Source organism: Meriones unguiculatus, chromosome 3, assembly GCF_030254825.1.
Source record: "Meriones unguiculatus strain TT.TT164.6M chromosome 3, Bangor_MerUng_6.1, whole genome shotgun sequence".
NCBI lineage: Eukaryota > Metazoa > Chordata > Mammalia > Rodentia > Muridae > Meriones > Meriones unguiculatus.
Genome location: NC_083351.1, coordinates 141,850,097 through 141,864,643, shown reverse-complemented (window position 1 = coordinate 141,864,643; position 14,547 = coordinate 141,850,097). Strand labels below are relative to the sequence as shown.

Genomic DNA, 14,547 nt, shown 5'->3' with positions numbered 1-14,547 from the left:
TTCTGACCCGTGCTATACATTTGACTAGGATGAAGAGGACCGGGCTATGTAATTGACAGCACCATCCAGGTAGCAGTGACCATATTCACAGCGTGCTGTTCTTGTTATGTAATTTTGGTATCTCACCATCTAGGCTGCCCCAGGCTATTCTTTAATATCCTTTCGTAAACTCCTTTCTACTTAACATAAGTTCAGTTACTTGCTACTAAGAAATGTGCCTCACGTAGTACTCACAAAGGATGTCCTAGGAAGAGCTGGCAGGATCACAAAAATTCTCTTTGAGGATATGATTTTTCAGCTGGTGTTTATGGGGATGAGTAGGGGCTGAAGAGATACCGGGATGACTAACATGAAATAGAAAGGGTATCTTGTGGAGAGCACACCGGGAACTAATGCAGAGGAGCAGAAATTACAGAGCATGGATGTGTAGATAAGCCAGGTCACAGGACACACAGGATGAAGATTGGGGGGTGGGTGTTACAGGAAAAGGACACTGGGACAAACCACAGAAGTCCAGACAGGGCTTCTCAAGCTTCTTCCACTTGCCACCATATTGCCTGAGAATTTTTTATGTGACCCTGAATTTATGTATATAAAGAGATAGGTATAAAAATCAAAATCTGCTGATAATAGATCATAAAAAATTGTCAAAATAATTTTTTGATGTGTTTGCATATTCACCGTTTACTAACGATGAAGCAGATTTGCATAGCACTGCAGAGATGAGCGTTTTTATTTATAATTTTGTTGGGGAAAAAAAGAGCTCCATTTCTTGTTTTCATGTTTCAAATCAGATTGGTTACATTAAATACTGTAGAATCCTGCACTTCAGAGTAGTCAGCATTTGATTTGGGCATTCTTTCACCTGAACTTATCTGAAGAAATACGCTCCCACCATTTTGTTTATAAACATTGAAAAAAGTTACCAAGTTAGAAAATAGGGTATTCTTGTATTTGGGGGAGGGGCACATTTTCCTAATTTGCAATTGGTTGAATTACTCTATAAGAATTACCCCCTAAAGTTGGCGAAAGATCAAGAGATGGCATCTTTGCCTGAGTGGTTCTCTAAGTTGCCCTTATGTTTGGATGGGGAAAGCCGAAATAAGTCTTTGCTTTTCAAGGTCTTGGAGAAAGGCCAAAGAGATGGCACAGCAGGTAAAGGTGCCTGCTGGTAATCCAAAGTACTTGAGTTCAATCCCCAAAACCCACGTGATACACCAAGAAAACTGACGCCTATAAATTGCCCTCAGAGCCATACATGTGACCCATGGCAGATGTGCAGGCATACGAGCGCACAAACACAAATGAATAATAAATAAATAAATATTTACAAAGAAAAAGGGAAAGGAGTGTTGTCCTCCATTTCATGTGTTAAACATAAGAATGGCTTAGTAAGATACAGCTGTTAATAAAGCTAATCAAGTCAATGCCATCACCCTCCAACTAAGCCACTGACACATGGCGGAAGGACATTCAAATTCAAATCACAGTATGGATCTTTCCATATGCTTTCATTGATAAGTGTCTGAGAACAAAAATCTACCATATCATATATTGTGTCCTGCTTCTCCCCAGATCACCTTATAAGATAGCCTGAACATTGAACATAAGTAAATATTCAATGGGTGTGTGATGCCTAAGAAAAAACAGGATAACAGACAAATCCTCCTTACAAATCCTGATTTAAATATATGTAAATACCCAGCATCTCAAATGTTAAGTCATTCAGATGCAGCATTAGATCTTCTCCCTTGGTAAATGTATCCAAATGATAAAGACTTAAAAATTATAAGGAACATATATAACCAGGAATGCCTGTTATTTATAAAATCTTGAGTGTTTCATTCTCCTTGTGAGGTGAATGGGTAATCAGCTATCATATGTATAATTAATACTATCACAGACTCCAGCAAGAACTCAGAACTGAAAACTCACAAATGGAAATGTGTTTAATTTTAGTAATGGCCTCTGAGATTTTAAACATGCATCAGTCAAAAAAAAAAAGTCTGATCTATTTCCATTGCAGACAAAACATTGTCAGAAATACCAGTCTTCTAATTTGCATAGCTTTCCATATTTTTTTTTACAAAGTATAACTGGAAAGATGAACTTCATCTTTTCAACAATTAAAATCCTAGCTACTCTTGAGAGCTATGTGTAATAGCCACAGTCCCCGGGAAACAAAGTATTTTCAGAGAACTTTTAAGAATGATTTGTGGTATTCTGTTTGATCTTCAAGTACCAGAAACTCATGACCACGCATAATCTCAAGTACAATTATTTGCACTCTTCAACTTTAGAGTCTACAGAAACATTCATGCAAATAACAAAAAAAAAAAAAGGAGAAGAAGAAGAAAGGCTAGAGTTCCAGGAAGAAAGATATAGACCTGTTACCAGCCAACACTTCTGTTAATATCAGAATAAATAACTGTGAAGAAAATACTAGACATTTCAAAGATTTAGGCTTTATACACACTCCTTAAAAAAAATATTAGAGACAACGCAGTAGGAGAAAAAGAGTCTCAAGGACAGGTGAATGAGTCAGTTACACCCCCACTCCCATTGCTAGGAGTCCCACAGAAACACCACCTTGAACAGCCCCAGCATGAATGCAGAGGACCTAGCACAGACCTATGCAGATTCCACGATTGTCCCTTCAGTCTGTGAGTCCCTATGAGCCCTGCTTAGTTGATTTTTTGGCTGTGTTCCCCTGGTGTCCTCCATCGGTTTTTGGTTCCTCTGGCTGTGGTGGCACATACAGGCAGGATTTGCTGAAGGAGGTGGAGGCAGGAGAATCATGAAGTTGAGGCCAGCTCGGGCTACACATTTTGGGGGCTGGAGAGATTGCCCAATGGTTAAAATCACTAGAATTTTAATCAAATGAACCTGTCCCTATTTTATTAAGTAACAGCCATTGTATTAGCTTATTAAAGCTGTTATAACACTGTACCTCAAGTTAAGTGGATTAAACAACAGATATATTACCTCAAGGATCTCAAGACTGGAAGGCTCCGAGAGCAAGGGGTCTCTCTGGCCTCTGCTGGTTTGCTGGTCATATGTGGCGTTCTTTGATTTGTAGATCACTCACCTCTGCCTTCACTGGCACTTGGTGTTTTCTTTGTGCGTGTGGCTGTCTCTAAAATTTCTCACTTTATAAAAACACCACTCATACTGAATTAGAAACCCACCAATTCCAACATGGCCTGACCTTAATTATATCTGCAGTGGTCCCACCTCTAAATAAGGTCAAAATATGAATTTTAGAGATAAATAACTCAATGCATAACAGGAATTAGAAGAATTGGCTCCAATAATGTATATAACAAATCATCTAGAAATACACAGACAAGCCAGTGGTTATCTAATGTGATATAGAAATTCACATACTGAAGTTTACAGATCTGCAATTTCAATTCATTAACACATGTCTCTTAGAAATTTAATAATACCATCAAGGTAGAGACCCATTCAGAGACACAAGGATGCATTAAAAGTGCCATTAAGTCACATTTTGTGAATGAAGATTAAGGGATATTAAGGGGACCCTCTTAAAATGTTCATTTGTTGGTCCACTATAATCAGAGGTAAACAGCACCAGGTTCTTGTTACTTCTTCTTTGGACACTTCAGAATGATGTAGCTCTTCCTATGGAACAGATTAGAGTCTTTGGACACAACTTCTTTGGACACTTCAGAATGATGTAGCTCTTCCTATGGACCAGATTAGAGTTTATTTATCATGCACACGGATGATGCTTTATGCCTAAGTATTCTTCAAGCAACTAGTAAACAAAATGTTACAGTACCAGTAGCTGTGTATGCTTGACAATTGTTGCTAACTCATACAAAATTGGTGGGCTGTTACTGCTTACCTGGGTAATTAGATGTCCACCTTAAAAATGAGAAAAATCAAAGTACAGAGATGTGTTTGTGCCCCTGGCAGTTCAACATTGTAAACTTCAGTATTCTTTTCTTTCTTTCTCTCGTTCGTTCTTTCATTTTTTCTCTCTTGTTCTTTCTTTTTTTTTTCTTTTTTTAACTTTTATTAATTACACTTTATTCATTTTGTATCCCCCCATAAACCCCTTCCTCCTCCCCTCCCTGTCCCACCCTCCCCCCCCCCTTTTCTACATGCATGCCCCTCCCCAGTCCACTGATTGGGGGAAGTCCCCCTCTCCTTTCTGGTCTTAGTCTATCAGTTCTCATCAGAAGTAGCTGCATTGTCAGGGTTCTAGGTTGAGTATGAATAGTCCTTGGTTGGAGTATGAGTCTCTGGGAAGTTCGCTGTGTTCAAATTTTCTTGTTCTGTTGCTCTCCTTGTGGAGTTCCTGTCCTCTCCAGCTCTTACTATTTCCCACTTCTTACATAAAATTCCATTCACTCTGCCAGCCAGTTGGCCATCAGGCTCAACATCTGCTTTCACAGTCTGCATGGCAGAGGCTTTCAGAGACCCTTTGTGGCAGGTTCCTAGGTTGTTTCCTGTTTTCTTTTTCTGGCTTTCAGAGGCCCTCTGTAGCAGGTTCCTAGGTTGTTTCCTGTTTTCTTTTTCTTCTGATGTCCATCCTCTTTGCCTTTCAGGATAGATATTGAACATTTTAGTTAGGGTCCTCTCTTTTGCTTAGTATGTTTAGATGTGCAGATTTTAGTGGGTTTATTCTATGTTGTATGTTTATATGAGTGAGCGTATGACAGGAGTCTACTGAGCGCATCTGAAATACTCTAACTAGCAGTGTTTTCAAAGCAAAGGCTCATGACCAAACCTTAGGCAGAGTACAGGAAATCATAAGAAAGATTGGGAGTTAGTCTGATACAGAAAGGATAGGAGCTCCACAAGGACCAAATATATCTGGGCACAGGGTCTTTTCTGAGACTGACATTCAACCAAGGACCATGTATGGATATAACCTAGAACCTCTGCTCAAATGTAGCCTGTGGTAGCTCAGTAACCAATTGGTTTCCCAAAGTGAGGGGAACAAGGACTATTTCTAACAGGAACTCAATGACTGGCTCTTTGGCCTCCCCACCCCCCAAGGGAGGAGCAGTCCTGTTCTTTCTTTTTTTAAGATTTATTTATTTTACCTATATGAGTGCTCTGCATGTACACCTGCATGCCAGAAGAAGGCATCTGACCCCAGTATAGATGGTTGTGAGCCACCATGTGGTAGCTGGAAATTGAACTCAGGACCTCTGGAAGAACAGAGAATAGTTAAGAACAGTGAATGCTCTTAACTGCTGAGCCACCTCTCCAGGCTGAGCCTCAGATCTCACTTGAACACAAGGTCACTGTAATAAACACCTATGACAATAGATCTAAAATCCTTTCCTCAGTGCCAGGCAATCAATCAAGATGAATTCAACCAATTACAGTTTTTACAGCTAAAGAAAATATAAATGAAATAAAGACTTTTAAGGCTTTGATTTGATATCTGGTATCACTGCCTCCAAACTGTGATAGGATTTTACTCCTCAAGGGAAGGTTGAAGAGAACTTAAAACCATCTTCTCCAAGATGCAATGAAGATAGCAATGGCAGGCTCCAAATCAAAAACTCCTTCCAACTCTACAACTCAGTTTACAGAGAATCTGTGCAATAATGCCAATAAATTACCAATGTGAATTTCAGAGGTTGGGTTGCTGGGTCATTTTTGGTCTTTCCACAATTTCTGGAATAACAATGAATTAAAAGAATGCTGTCATCAATGACTTTTATTTTCCATTCCTAATATTCTTACCATCTAAACACTTTGTCCTTAAAATTTATTGATGTTGAGTTGGTATTTGAAGCTCTAATTCAGTATGTCAAATAACATCTAACCTTATAACATTCCCTTAGGTGGTAGCCAGCTTTCCAGTTAAGGAAAGCCCTTAAGTGCATTTAACTAAAGAAATCAATCCTAAAACCACAGCCTTCAAACCTGTGAAAGTTGAAGATTAACTAACAATCCATCCCTAAACAACAGCCATTTATAATTTCCCATAAGTCAGTTGGACAGTACCTTCCTGTCTGGCTGGACAGCTTCTGGAATGACCTTCCCTCATGCCTCACACAAGCTCTGACCACATGAGAGGACCTCACCTGCCACAGTGTGCCTTTGCTCCTCGGGTGTCTCATCCTCCACTGTGTGAGCCTGGGATTCCTCACATGGGTGTCTCAGGTTCCAGAAAGCAGTATTTCTCAAGCCTCTGACGGATTCATCTTCTGCCGTCCTTCTCCCTGGAGCAAACATGCAGTTTTATGCGTAAGCTATCAATACCAAAGGAAGCATCTCTAAGACAAGGGTTACTAAGGATTGATGGCAATCTCAGAAGCTATGAGAAAGGCATGTGGGTAAATCACCTTGTTTATAGGTCTCAGATGTTGTTTTTGTTCAGTTGGCTTGCCTTCTGGTACTCATATGAAAGGGTGTCCAGGAAACCCACAATCCCAAGGGCCAAAAATCCAGGTCACAGCTATGAGGACTGGGAAGGTATCCCAGCTCTGAGGTAGGACACAGTCCCAAGGGTATACAGAGACACAAGGGTATCCCAGGAACCTCACAGCTCTGGGTGGGGCAGTGTCCCAAGGGTATTCTGAGGCACAAGAGCCCAGGAACCACATAGCTCTGAGAGGAGGCCTCCTCAGCAAAGACATTGCAGCTCTCAGGGGAGTGTCGGCCCAACCTCTGATAAACTGCAGAGCCTAGGGGCCTGAGCTCTGCTCCTTCTCAAACCCTTAAAGCTTCCAGGGAAGGGTTGCCCCAACCCCTGATGACTTGAGGAGCTTTGGAGTCTGAGCAACTCTCCTTTGCTTCTTCTTTCTTCTTCTTCCTCCAATGAGTGAGTCACAGCAGGCAGTCAATCTCTTAACAGAGACTTATTGAAGGGAGGAATCCAGGAGAAGAGGAACAAATCCAGGAGAGGGAACAGGGTAGGGGAGTGGGGAGGGAAATAAAGGTAGGGATCAGATGCAGGTACAGGAGGCCAGAGAGCTTGGGGAGTGAAGAGAAACCTAGAGCCAGGAAATCTCTGAGACAAGCTGGAGACCTAAGATAGGGTAGGCTCTTAGGAAGATATGGAGGTGACTCTAGCTGCTTCTAGTAGCAGGGGTTATGAAGACTGAAGAGGCCACCTTCTAGCCATGTCATGGTTCTCTGTGCCTCTTGCTTGTGAACCAGGATGTAAGTAAGCTCTCTGCTACTACTCCAGCCCTATGTCTGTCTTCTGGTTGCCATGCTCCGGACCATGAGAGTCATGGACTCCAGCCCTCTGCAACTAAAAGCCCCAAGTGAAATGCTTTCTAAATTCCCTTGTGTTGGTTATTCACCCCAACTCAAGCAGCAGGGACTCAACCTGTCCCATACTTTGTAAACTTTGTATCTCCTCAAGGCAGGAAAGTAGCCATCCCCATTACTGGAATTACAGATACTTTTGAACCAGGGTGTAGGTGCTGGGAATTCAACCAGGGTCCTTTGTAAGAGCAGCCATTGCTCTTAATCACTGAGTCATCCATCTCTCCAGTCCCCACCACCACCACCAATGTCATACACACACACACACACACACACACACACACACACACACACACACACAAATGCAAACTCAGGTATCTTCCCCATTTTACCACAGAAAATGTATAAGATGGGGAATAGGCTTCCTTAATTGTAGTGAACTAATCTTGAGTTGTTGCGGAGCCAGACATGCTTTCTGACTGTTAGGCAGCTTTTCTCTGTGACACTGATGGAATCCATCTAAAAGGAAAAAAAAAAATGTGTTTTAGCCCGCAGATGTATGGGCTGGCTGCCTTGGGCCTGGGGTAGCACAGTGCTTCATAGGAGGAGCCCAGGGAGGAGGAGGCCTTGTGGCACCTGGAAAACAAAAACAGAGAGAAGGAGAAAAGAACAGGGTCCTAGCATTACTTGCATAATAATAATAATAATAACAATAACAATAATAACAAATCCAGTAACCAAATAGGCTATGGGAAACAGCCATCGAGAAAACACGGTGTACACAGAGGAAACATCTAAGCTCTGTTGGCCAGGAAAAAGCAGAGGGTGTGTCAGCAAACAGTTGCGTCTACCCATTACACTTTATCTACTTATTCTTCTCCAGAGTCTAGTTGAGTATTCTTTACATAGTCAATACAAAGCAAAGATGTTTGGGCTAGTTATTAAATGAGAGTAAATATTTAGAATACCTTTGTTGGGTATCAGAATATCCCTTATACAAAAATTATTCAAGAATAGTGAAGTTGTAATGCACTTTTTATACAAAAGCAAGATTCACTGAAATAAACTTTTAATGTTTTCCTTGGCTATATAGATACAGAATTCTTTGAAATTAAAAAAAGAAGTGAGTTTATGTTGGTTTGAAAATTAGGAACGAACAGGGAACAGGGCAGGAACAAAGGGCCTCTGAAAGACTACCCAGAAGGGTATAGAAGCAGATGCCACTCACTCATAGCCAGACTTTGGGCAGAGTGCAGGGAATCTCATGAAAGAAGGGAGAGATGAAAGACCTGGAAGGGACAGGAGCTCCACAAGTAGAGCAACAGAACAAAAACAAACAAACAAACAAAAAATCTGGGCACGGGGGTCTTTTCTGAGATTGATACTCCAAACAAGGACCATGCATGGAGATAACCTAAAAACCCTGCACAAATGTAGACCATGGCAGCTCAGTGTCCAAGTGGGTACCCTAGTAAGGGAAAGAGGAGCTGTCTCTGACTTAAACTTAGTGGCTGGCTCTTTAATCACCTCCCTCTGAAGGGGGAGCAGCCTTACCAGGCCACAGAGGAAGACAATGCAGCCAGTCCTGATGAGACCTAATAGACTAGGGTCAGATGGAAGAGGAGGAGGACCTCCCCTATCAGTGGACTGGGGCAGAGACATGGGAGAAGAGGAAGGGAGGGTAGGATTGGGAGGGGATGAGGGTGGAGACTACAGCTGGGATACAAAGTGAATAAATTGTAGTAAATTAAAAAAAAGAAATAAATTCTAAAAAAAAGAAAATTAGGAGCAGATTAACTTGGAGGAAGCATTGTTAGAAAAATTTTCAGATTTTTATTATATAAATAATATAATACAATGATTTTGATAATATATTTGACAGTTACATTGATAATACATTTATTTGTGATTTTTTTTAAGCTGACATGATTGAACAGCCAAAGAGTAGCTGATTAACAAGGTGAAGAGTGTCCTGCGGGACTGAACGCTCCTCTATTTCCACATGAGACCCGCAGAATTAAGGGATGAACTGCTCACCACATTATCCTCTAGGGTGGATGATCTTTTTCCACCTTTTTTTGAGAGCAGAGATGGGTCATAGTTTAAGGAGTTTTGTCCCTTCAGATGTGGACAGAGATTCTGTAAAGTATTTGCCTGAGACCCTGAGCTTGTTCTGTGTGTCACGGTATTGATGCCCCGGTTAGTAGGTGATAATCCTTCCGTTGCAGCAGCGGTACGTTCTTGTAGCTGCAGCTGGTCCATCCGACAGGCTTTTTCAGCCCTTGGGAACAAAAATAGCCTGACCAAACCTCTTCCCATCTTCAGAGACCTCAACATCAGCCAGGCCTTCCTCCACTCTGCATACTGTAACAAACTGCCGCAGGTGAGGCGGCCTAACCAACAGAAGTTGTCTGAAAACCGGGACATCCAAGATCAAGGCTCTCGTGGATTTAATGTCTAGTTAGGAAATACATCTGGCTCATAGACAGTAACCTCCCTGCACACGGGAAGGAGTGAGGGGACTCACTCTAGTCTGTTTTACAAAGACTCTGGTCCAAGAATCCTCAAAGGATCATTAATTCCCAACGACACCATCTCCAAATACCTACATATTAGACACCGGCCTTTAATATAGGAACCATGGGCAGAGATCAAGTCTCCAGTCTACAACACGCTATCTCCTTTGAACTGAGATTCCAGGACCACCTAACTAGACCCCCTTCCATAAAATTATGGACCTACAGGTGCATCTTCTAAGACATGAAGCTCTAGTAAGTCCAACCTCTTCCCTCCTTCCCTCAGACTTAACTGATTTCTGTGATTGCTCTATCCATGATACCTTACCTTCGAACTCTCTCGGGACCCTCTCTGCTACCTAGTTAACAACTTCATAACAATTTTTATGCTAAAGTCTCTGTACAAATCACTTGTTTCCTTATTGTACAATATATGACTTCCTCCAATATTTTACTGACTCATGGCACTAAAGTTTATATACCAAGTGGGCTATAAGTTATTGGTGCTCCATGTAATTCAAATAGTATCTTATGCTATGAGGGAAGGAAACACTGAATTTGGAAGCGCTTGTAGGAGAGACAGAAAGACCAAAGGTGGTTCATGCTCTTTCTACCATAGTCCCAAATGGTCCAAACTTGCATCAGCAAGGCAAAATCCCTGGGGTTCTCTGTGCCCTTTCCAGAGGCAATTTAGCAATTGCATATCGTTTTTTAGGTATGTTCTCCTGGAACATCTCAGTTCTCTAGCACAAGTATGTTATGAGAGCCCCTCTGTTCATATGCGATGATCTCCAAAGGAAACACAACAATCATATGCCTTCCCCTCTTGGTACTGCCCAGTGGTGGTCTACTCAGGCTTAGACTTCAGCTCCCTGGAAGCCATACCATTATCAGGTTGCCAAATGCGTTTACTCTGAGCCATGATCTTATGCTGTTAGTTTCCTACTATAAAACTAATTCTCAAACCAGACCTTGACAGCAAATATCCCATCTGTTGGCCTTGTAATTCTCTAGAGAGCAAACACAATCCAAAGTTTCCATTTCCTTGCTTTTTCCCTAAAAATACCCAGAAATGTCTTGTGATCCCTGAACAAACCTGAAGTTTATGAAACACACGGCAGAAAACCCCACTGGGCAACAAGATAATGATGGGTTGTCATGTAAGCACATACGATGTGGCTCTGAGCCAAACTTAAGACACAATGCTGCTGTTTAAGAGCAATGAAAGGGTTAGACAGAGTAAGCAATAACACAAAGCAATAACAAAAGATAGATGTGACAGGATGAGTAACAAAACCCTCAAAAGAGCCAAGGGTGGAAGCTGCCCATTTACTGCTGCATAGGAGAGTATCAGCACGGATCACATTGTACTAAATTGAGCTCTGGGTCTAAATGTTATCTTGACCTGTCTTCCAAAAAAAAAAACAGCATAGGAAACTCAGGCAACCCTGTGACACAATCAGGGAGCAGCCTAAACAAGTACTTTCCTAAACAATCGCAGAGGGTGCTGCCAAGACGCATGTTGATGTAAAGAGATTTTTCAACTTCTTTCCACTTGCTTCCACAGAGATTGCATCATGGTGTTGCTGTAGTCGCCGTTGGACAGATCCCAGGGGTTCAGCATTTGCTGGGTGGCCACAGGCGCTGGGCACTGGTAACCGAACATCTATTGGTAGTTCGCTGAGGGCTTGTCTTCCACTGCTTTTTCACTTCCACGTACCTCATCATCTTCGACTGAACTCAGCATCCTAGTGGCCTGAGTAAGCACATTACTGGGGTTAAAAGCTCTATAACACTTATTGGGAGGAGAAAATGGAATATGACTTCTTGGGAAGGAGAAAATGGAATAGATTTTGTGGGTAGACTGGGGGCAGGTGGTGACAGGAGCAGTAAATCAGGTGGTGGGGGAAATGAGGTGAAGAGAGGTGGGGCTGTTGAAACCTAGTGCAGTGGAAACTTCCTAGAATCAATGAAAGTTATCCTAATGAGGACTCTTAGTAATGAGGACACAGAGTCTCAGCTGGCTATCTCTTGTTTCCAGGTGAGGCTTTAGTGTCAGAACTAGGTTGTACTCAAGTTGTTGGTCTATGGGCTTCCATGGAAATAGAACCCAGGTTATTGCTAAGATAAAGGATTGCTTTCCACAAACTGACATCGGGGCCCACACAACTCATTGAACATGGAGAAGATGGAGCCTACATGGAGCCTTCAACCCTATATTTTAGTCTGTTTGGTATTCTGCAGGCTACCAAAAAGAGAAACATGGACACCAATCCAGACACAGAACCTTTGACCTACAATCTATCCTGTCTGCAAAATATTCTAGGGCAGTGGTGGCACAGACTTGTGAGAGTAGTCAATTGATGTTTGATTTGACTTAAGGTCCGCTCCATGAGAATGAACCCATTCCCTACACTGCTTTGAGTAACTAAGAATCAAGACCAGATAGCCCAGAGGCCTAGGGAAAAACCAAATACCACTAGTCAAAAATAAGTATCAGTAAAATTACTCCTAAGTGATATTATGATATTCTGCTATACTCATAGATCAGTGCCTTATCCAGTCATCATCAGAGAGGTTTCCTCCACAACAGATGGGACAGACGCAGAGACCCACAGCCTGATATTAGATGGAGAGAGAGTCTAAATGTGAGGTCTTCACCAAATCCCTCTCCTTAAAGTTCAGGGTATCCCTTGGAAGAGGAGGCAGAAAGATTGTAAGAGTCAGAGGGGATGGAGAACATCAGGAGAACAAGGCCCTATGAATCAATTACACGAGGATTGTACGAGCTCACAGAGACTGAAGGAGTAAGCACAGGGCCTCCATAAGGCAGTACCAGGTCTTCTGCATGTGTACTATAGATATTAGCTTAGTGTTTTTTTTTTCTTGACTCCTGATTAAGAACAAGTAGTTCTCTGACTCTTGTGCATGCCCTTGAGACTCTTTCATCTTGTTTGGTCTCATGTCCAACTTCAACATGATAGTTTTTGCTTTATCGTATCATATTTTATTTTGTCATGTTTAGTTGTTATCTCTTAGAGGCCTGTTCCTTTTTTAATGAGAGATAGAAAGGTGATGAATCCAAAGGGAAGGAGAGGTGGGGAGGAACTGTGAGGAGCAGAGGAAGGAAGAACTATAATCAAGATATATTGTATGAAAAAGAATCTATTTTCAATAAAAGAAAAAAAAAACCTGTAACATAAACAAAGCCTTTGCCCTTTTCTGCTCTTTTCATGTCAAGGAATGATTCCTTTGGGAGATAACTCTGTATTCTCTGCCCTAGACAGACCCACTTACAAACAATGAACGGGTTTGGTTGGCAAATAAGGAGAGAATGCAGGCGTAGAGGCCCTGCCCTTTCCTTCCTACTGACACTTTAGGCCAAGCCTCCATCAGCTGGCACGCTCTCTACTCTGATTTTAGCCCCCCCACACACACACACCAAAGGAAAGGTTTAACCCTAAAGAGGATGTGTTAGGTTTGCAGGGTTGCCTACAAAAGGGCAGGTCTACCTAACCTCAACTTTCTGGACTAGGCCAGTTGTCCCGGATGGAACACAATGTGTTGTGCCTCCCTAGCACCCCTAGGAGGATACGTAGCTCTCTCCACCGGTTTCATTGCTCGTTCCTATGTGCCAGTTGGTCCAGAGCTCAAAACAGAAGACCGTCCTTCACCAGGAGAATGCAGTCCTCAGAATCAGATGAGCAAGGATTGTAGTGGTTCACAGAGACGAAAGTGAACTGGCAACCACAAAGACTGCATGGAACTGTCAGGACCTCTGCATACATGCTGGGCTTGTTCAGCTTGGGGTTTTTGTTGGACTCTAACAGTGGGAATAGGGGTATTTCTGACCTTTTTCCTCTCTATCACTCTCTCCCTCTCTCTCTCTCTCTCTCTCTCTCTCTCTCTCTCTCTCTCTCTCTCTCTCTCTCCTTTTCTGTTTTTCCAAGACAAGGTTTCTCTGTGTAACCCTGGATGTCCTGGAGTCCTGGACTCACTTTGTAGACCAGGGTGTCCTCGAACTCACAGAGATCCACCTGCCTCTGCCTCTGCCTGTCTGAGTGCTGGGATTAAGTGTGTGCCACCACACCGGCTTTTTGCCTGCTCTTGAGATCCTTTTCCTCCTACTCAGTTTCCTCACCTAGCCTTGATATGTAGGTTTATGCTGTGTTTTTATTGCACCTTGCTATGCTGTGTTTGGTTTATATCACTGGGAGGCCTACTCTTGCCTGAAGGGAAATGGAGGAGCAATGAATCTGGGGGAGAAGGGAGATATGAGAAATGAGAGGAGGAGATGGAGGGGAGGCTGCATCTGTGATGTATTGTATGAGAGAAGATTTTTTTTAAAAAGAGAAGAAAAAAAGATGGTCCTTATAGGATTCATTCAGACTAATATAGAGTGTATTAGTCATATACTCTATATTCTAATGAATTGTGTTCCTAGGTTATTTGATTGATTAAAAAAGGCAATAACCTTAGAGATTATGATAGTCCAAGAGTTATTACAAATATTTTACAAAAATGGATTTAATTTTCAAAACAATGTAGTCTGTATATCAGAATCACCTTGGATTATGGTAAAGACAACTGTGATAAATCCATCTTAAGTTGAACATATTATGTCAAAAATGCATATAATATACATGCTATGATTTGGATATCATTTGTTCTCCCAAAGACTCATGTGTTGGAAGCCTGTTCTCCAGTGTAATATATGATAGGTAAAGGAATCTTTAAGAGGTAAGGTCTGCTGGGAAATAATTAGGCCACTAGCAGAGCTGCCCTCCGAAGGGATTAACACTGGAGGCTTGCAGCCAGGGAGTGA

At 42.0% G+C, this 14,547-nt stretch overlaps 1 protein-coding gene across 2 annotated transcripts in view; it reads right to left on the bottom strand.

Annotated features, from left to right (window-relative positions):
* Nucleotides 1-4,138: 4,138 nt before the first annotated feature.
* The window catches only part of LOC132653164 (uncharacterized), a 55,206-nt gene continuing 44,797 nt past the window's right edge, over nt 4,139-14,547 (bottom strand). Inside the window, exons 2-4 of one of the 2 annotated variants that reach the window (XR_009590903.1) lie at nt 7,599-7,725; nt 6,075-6,212; nt 4,139-4,570 (exon numbers count right to left, since the gene is read on the bottom strand). Coding sequence is in view for 1 of the 2 variants with exons in the window: in XM_060380712.1 (XP_060236695.1) it covers nt 11,389-11,478 (90 nt within the window). In the remaining variant the exon portion in view is untranslated. Of the gene's footprint in view, nt 4,571-6,074; nt 6,213-7,598; nt 7,726-9,098; nt 11,479-14,547 lie in introns of those variants that run through there. The other variant, XM_060380712.1, reaches the window with a different exon arrangement.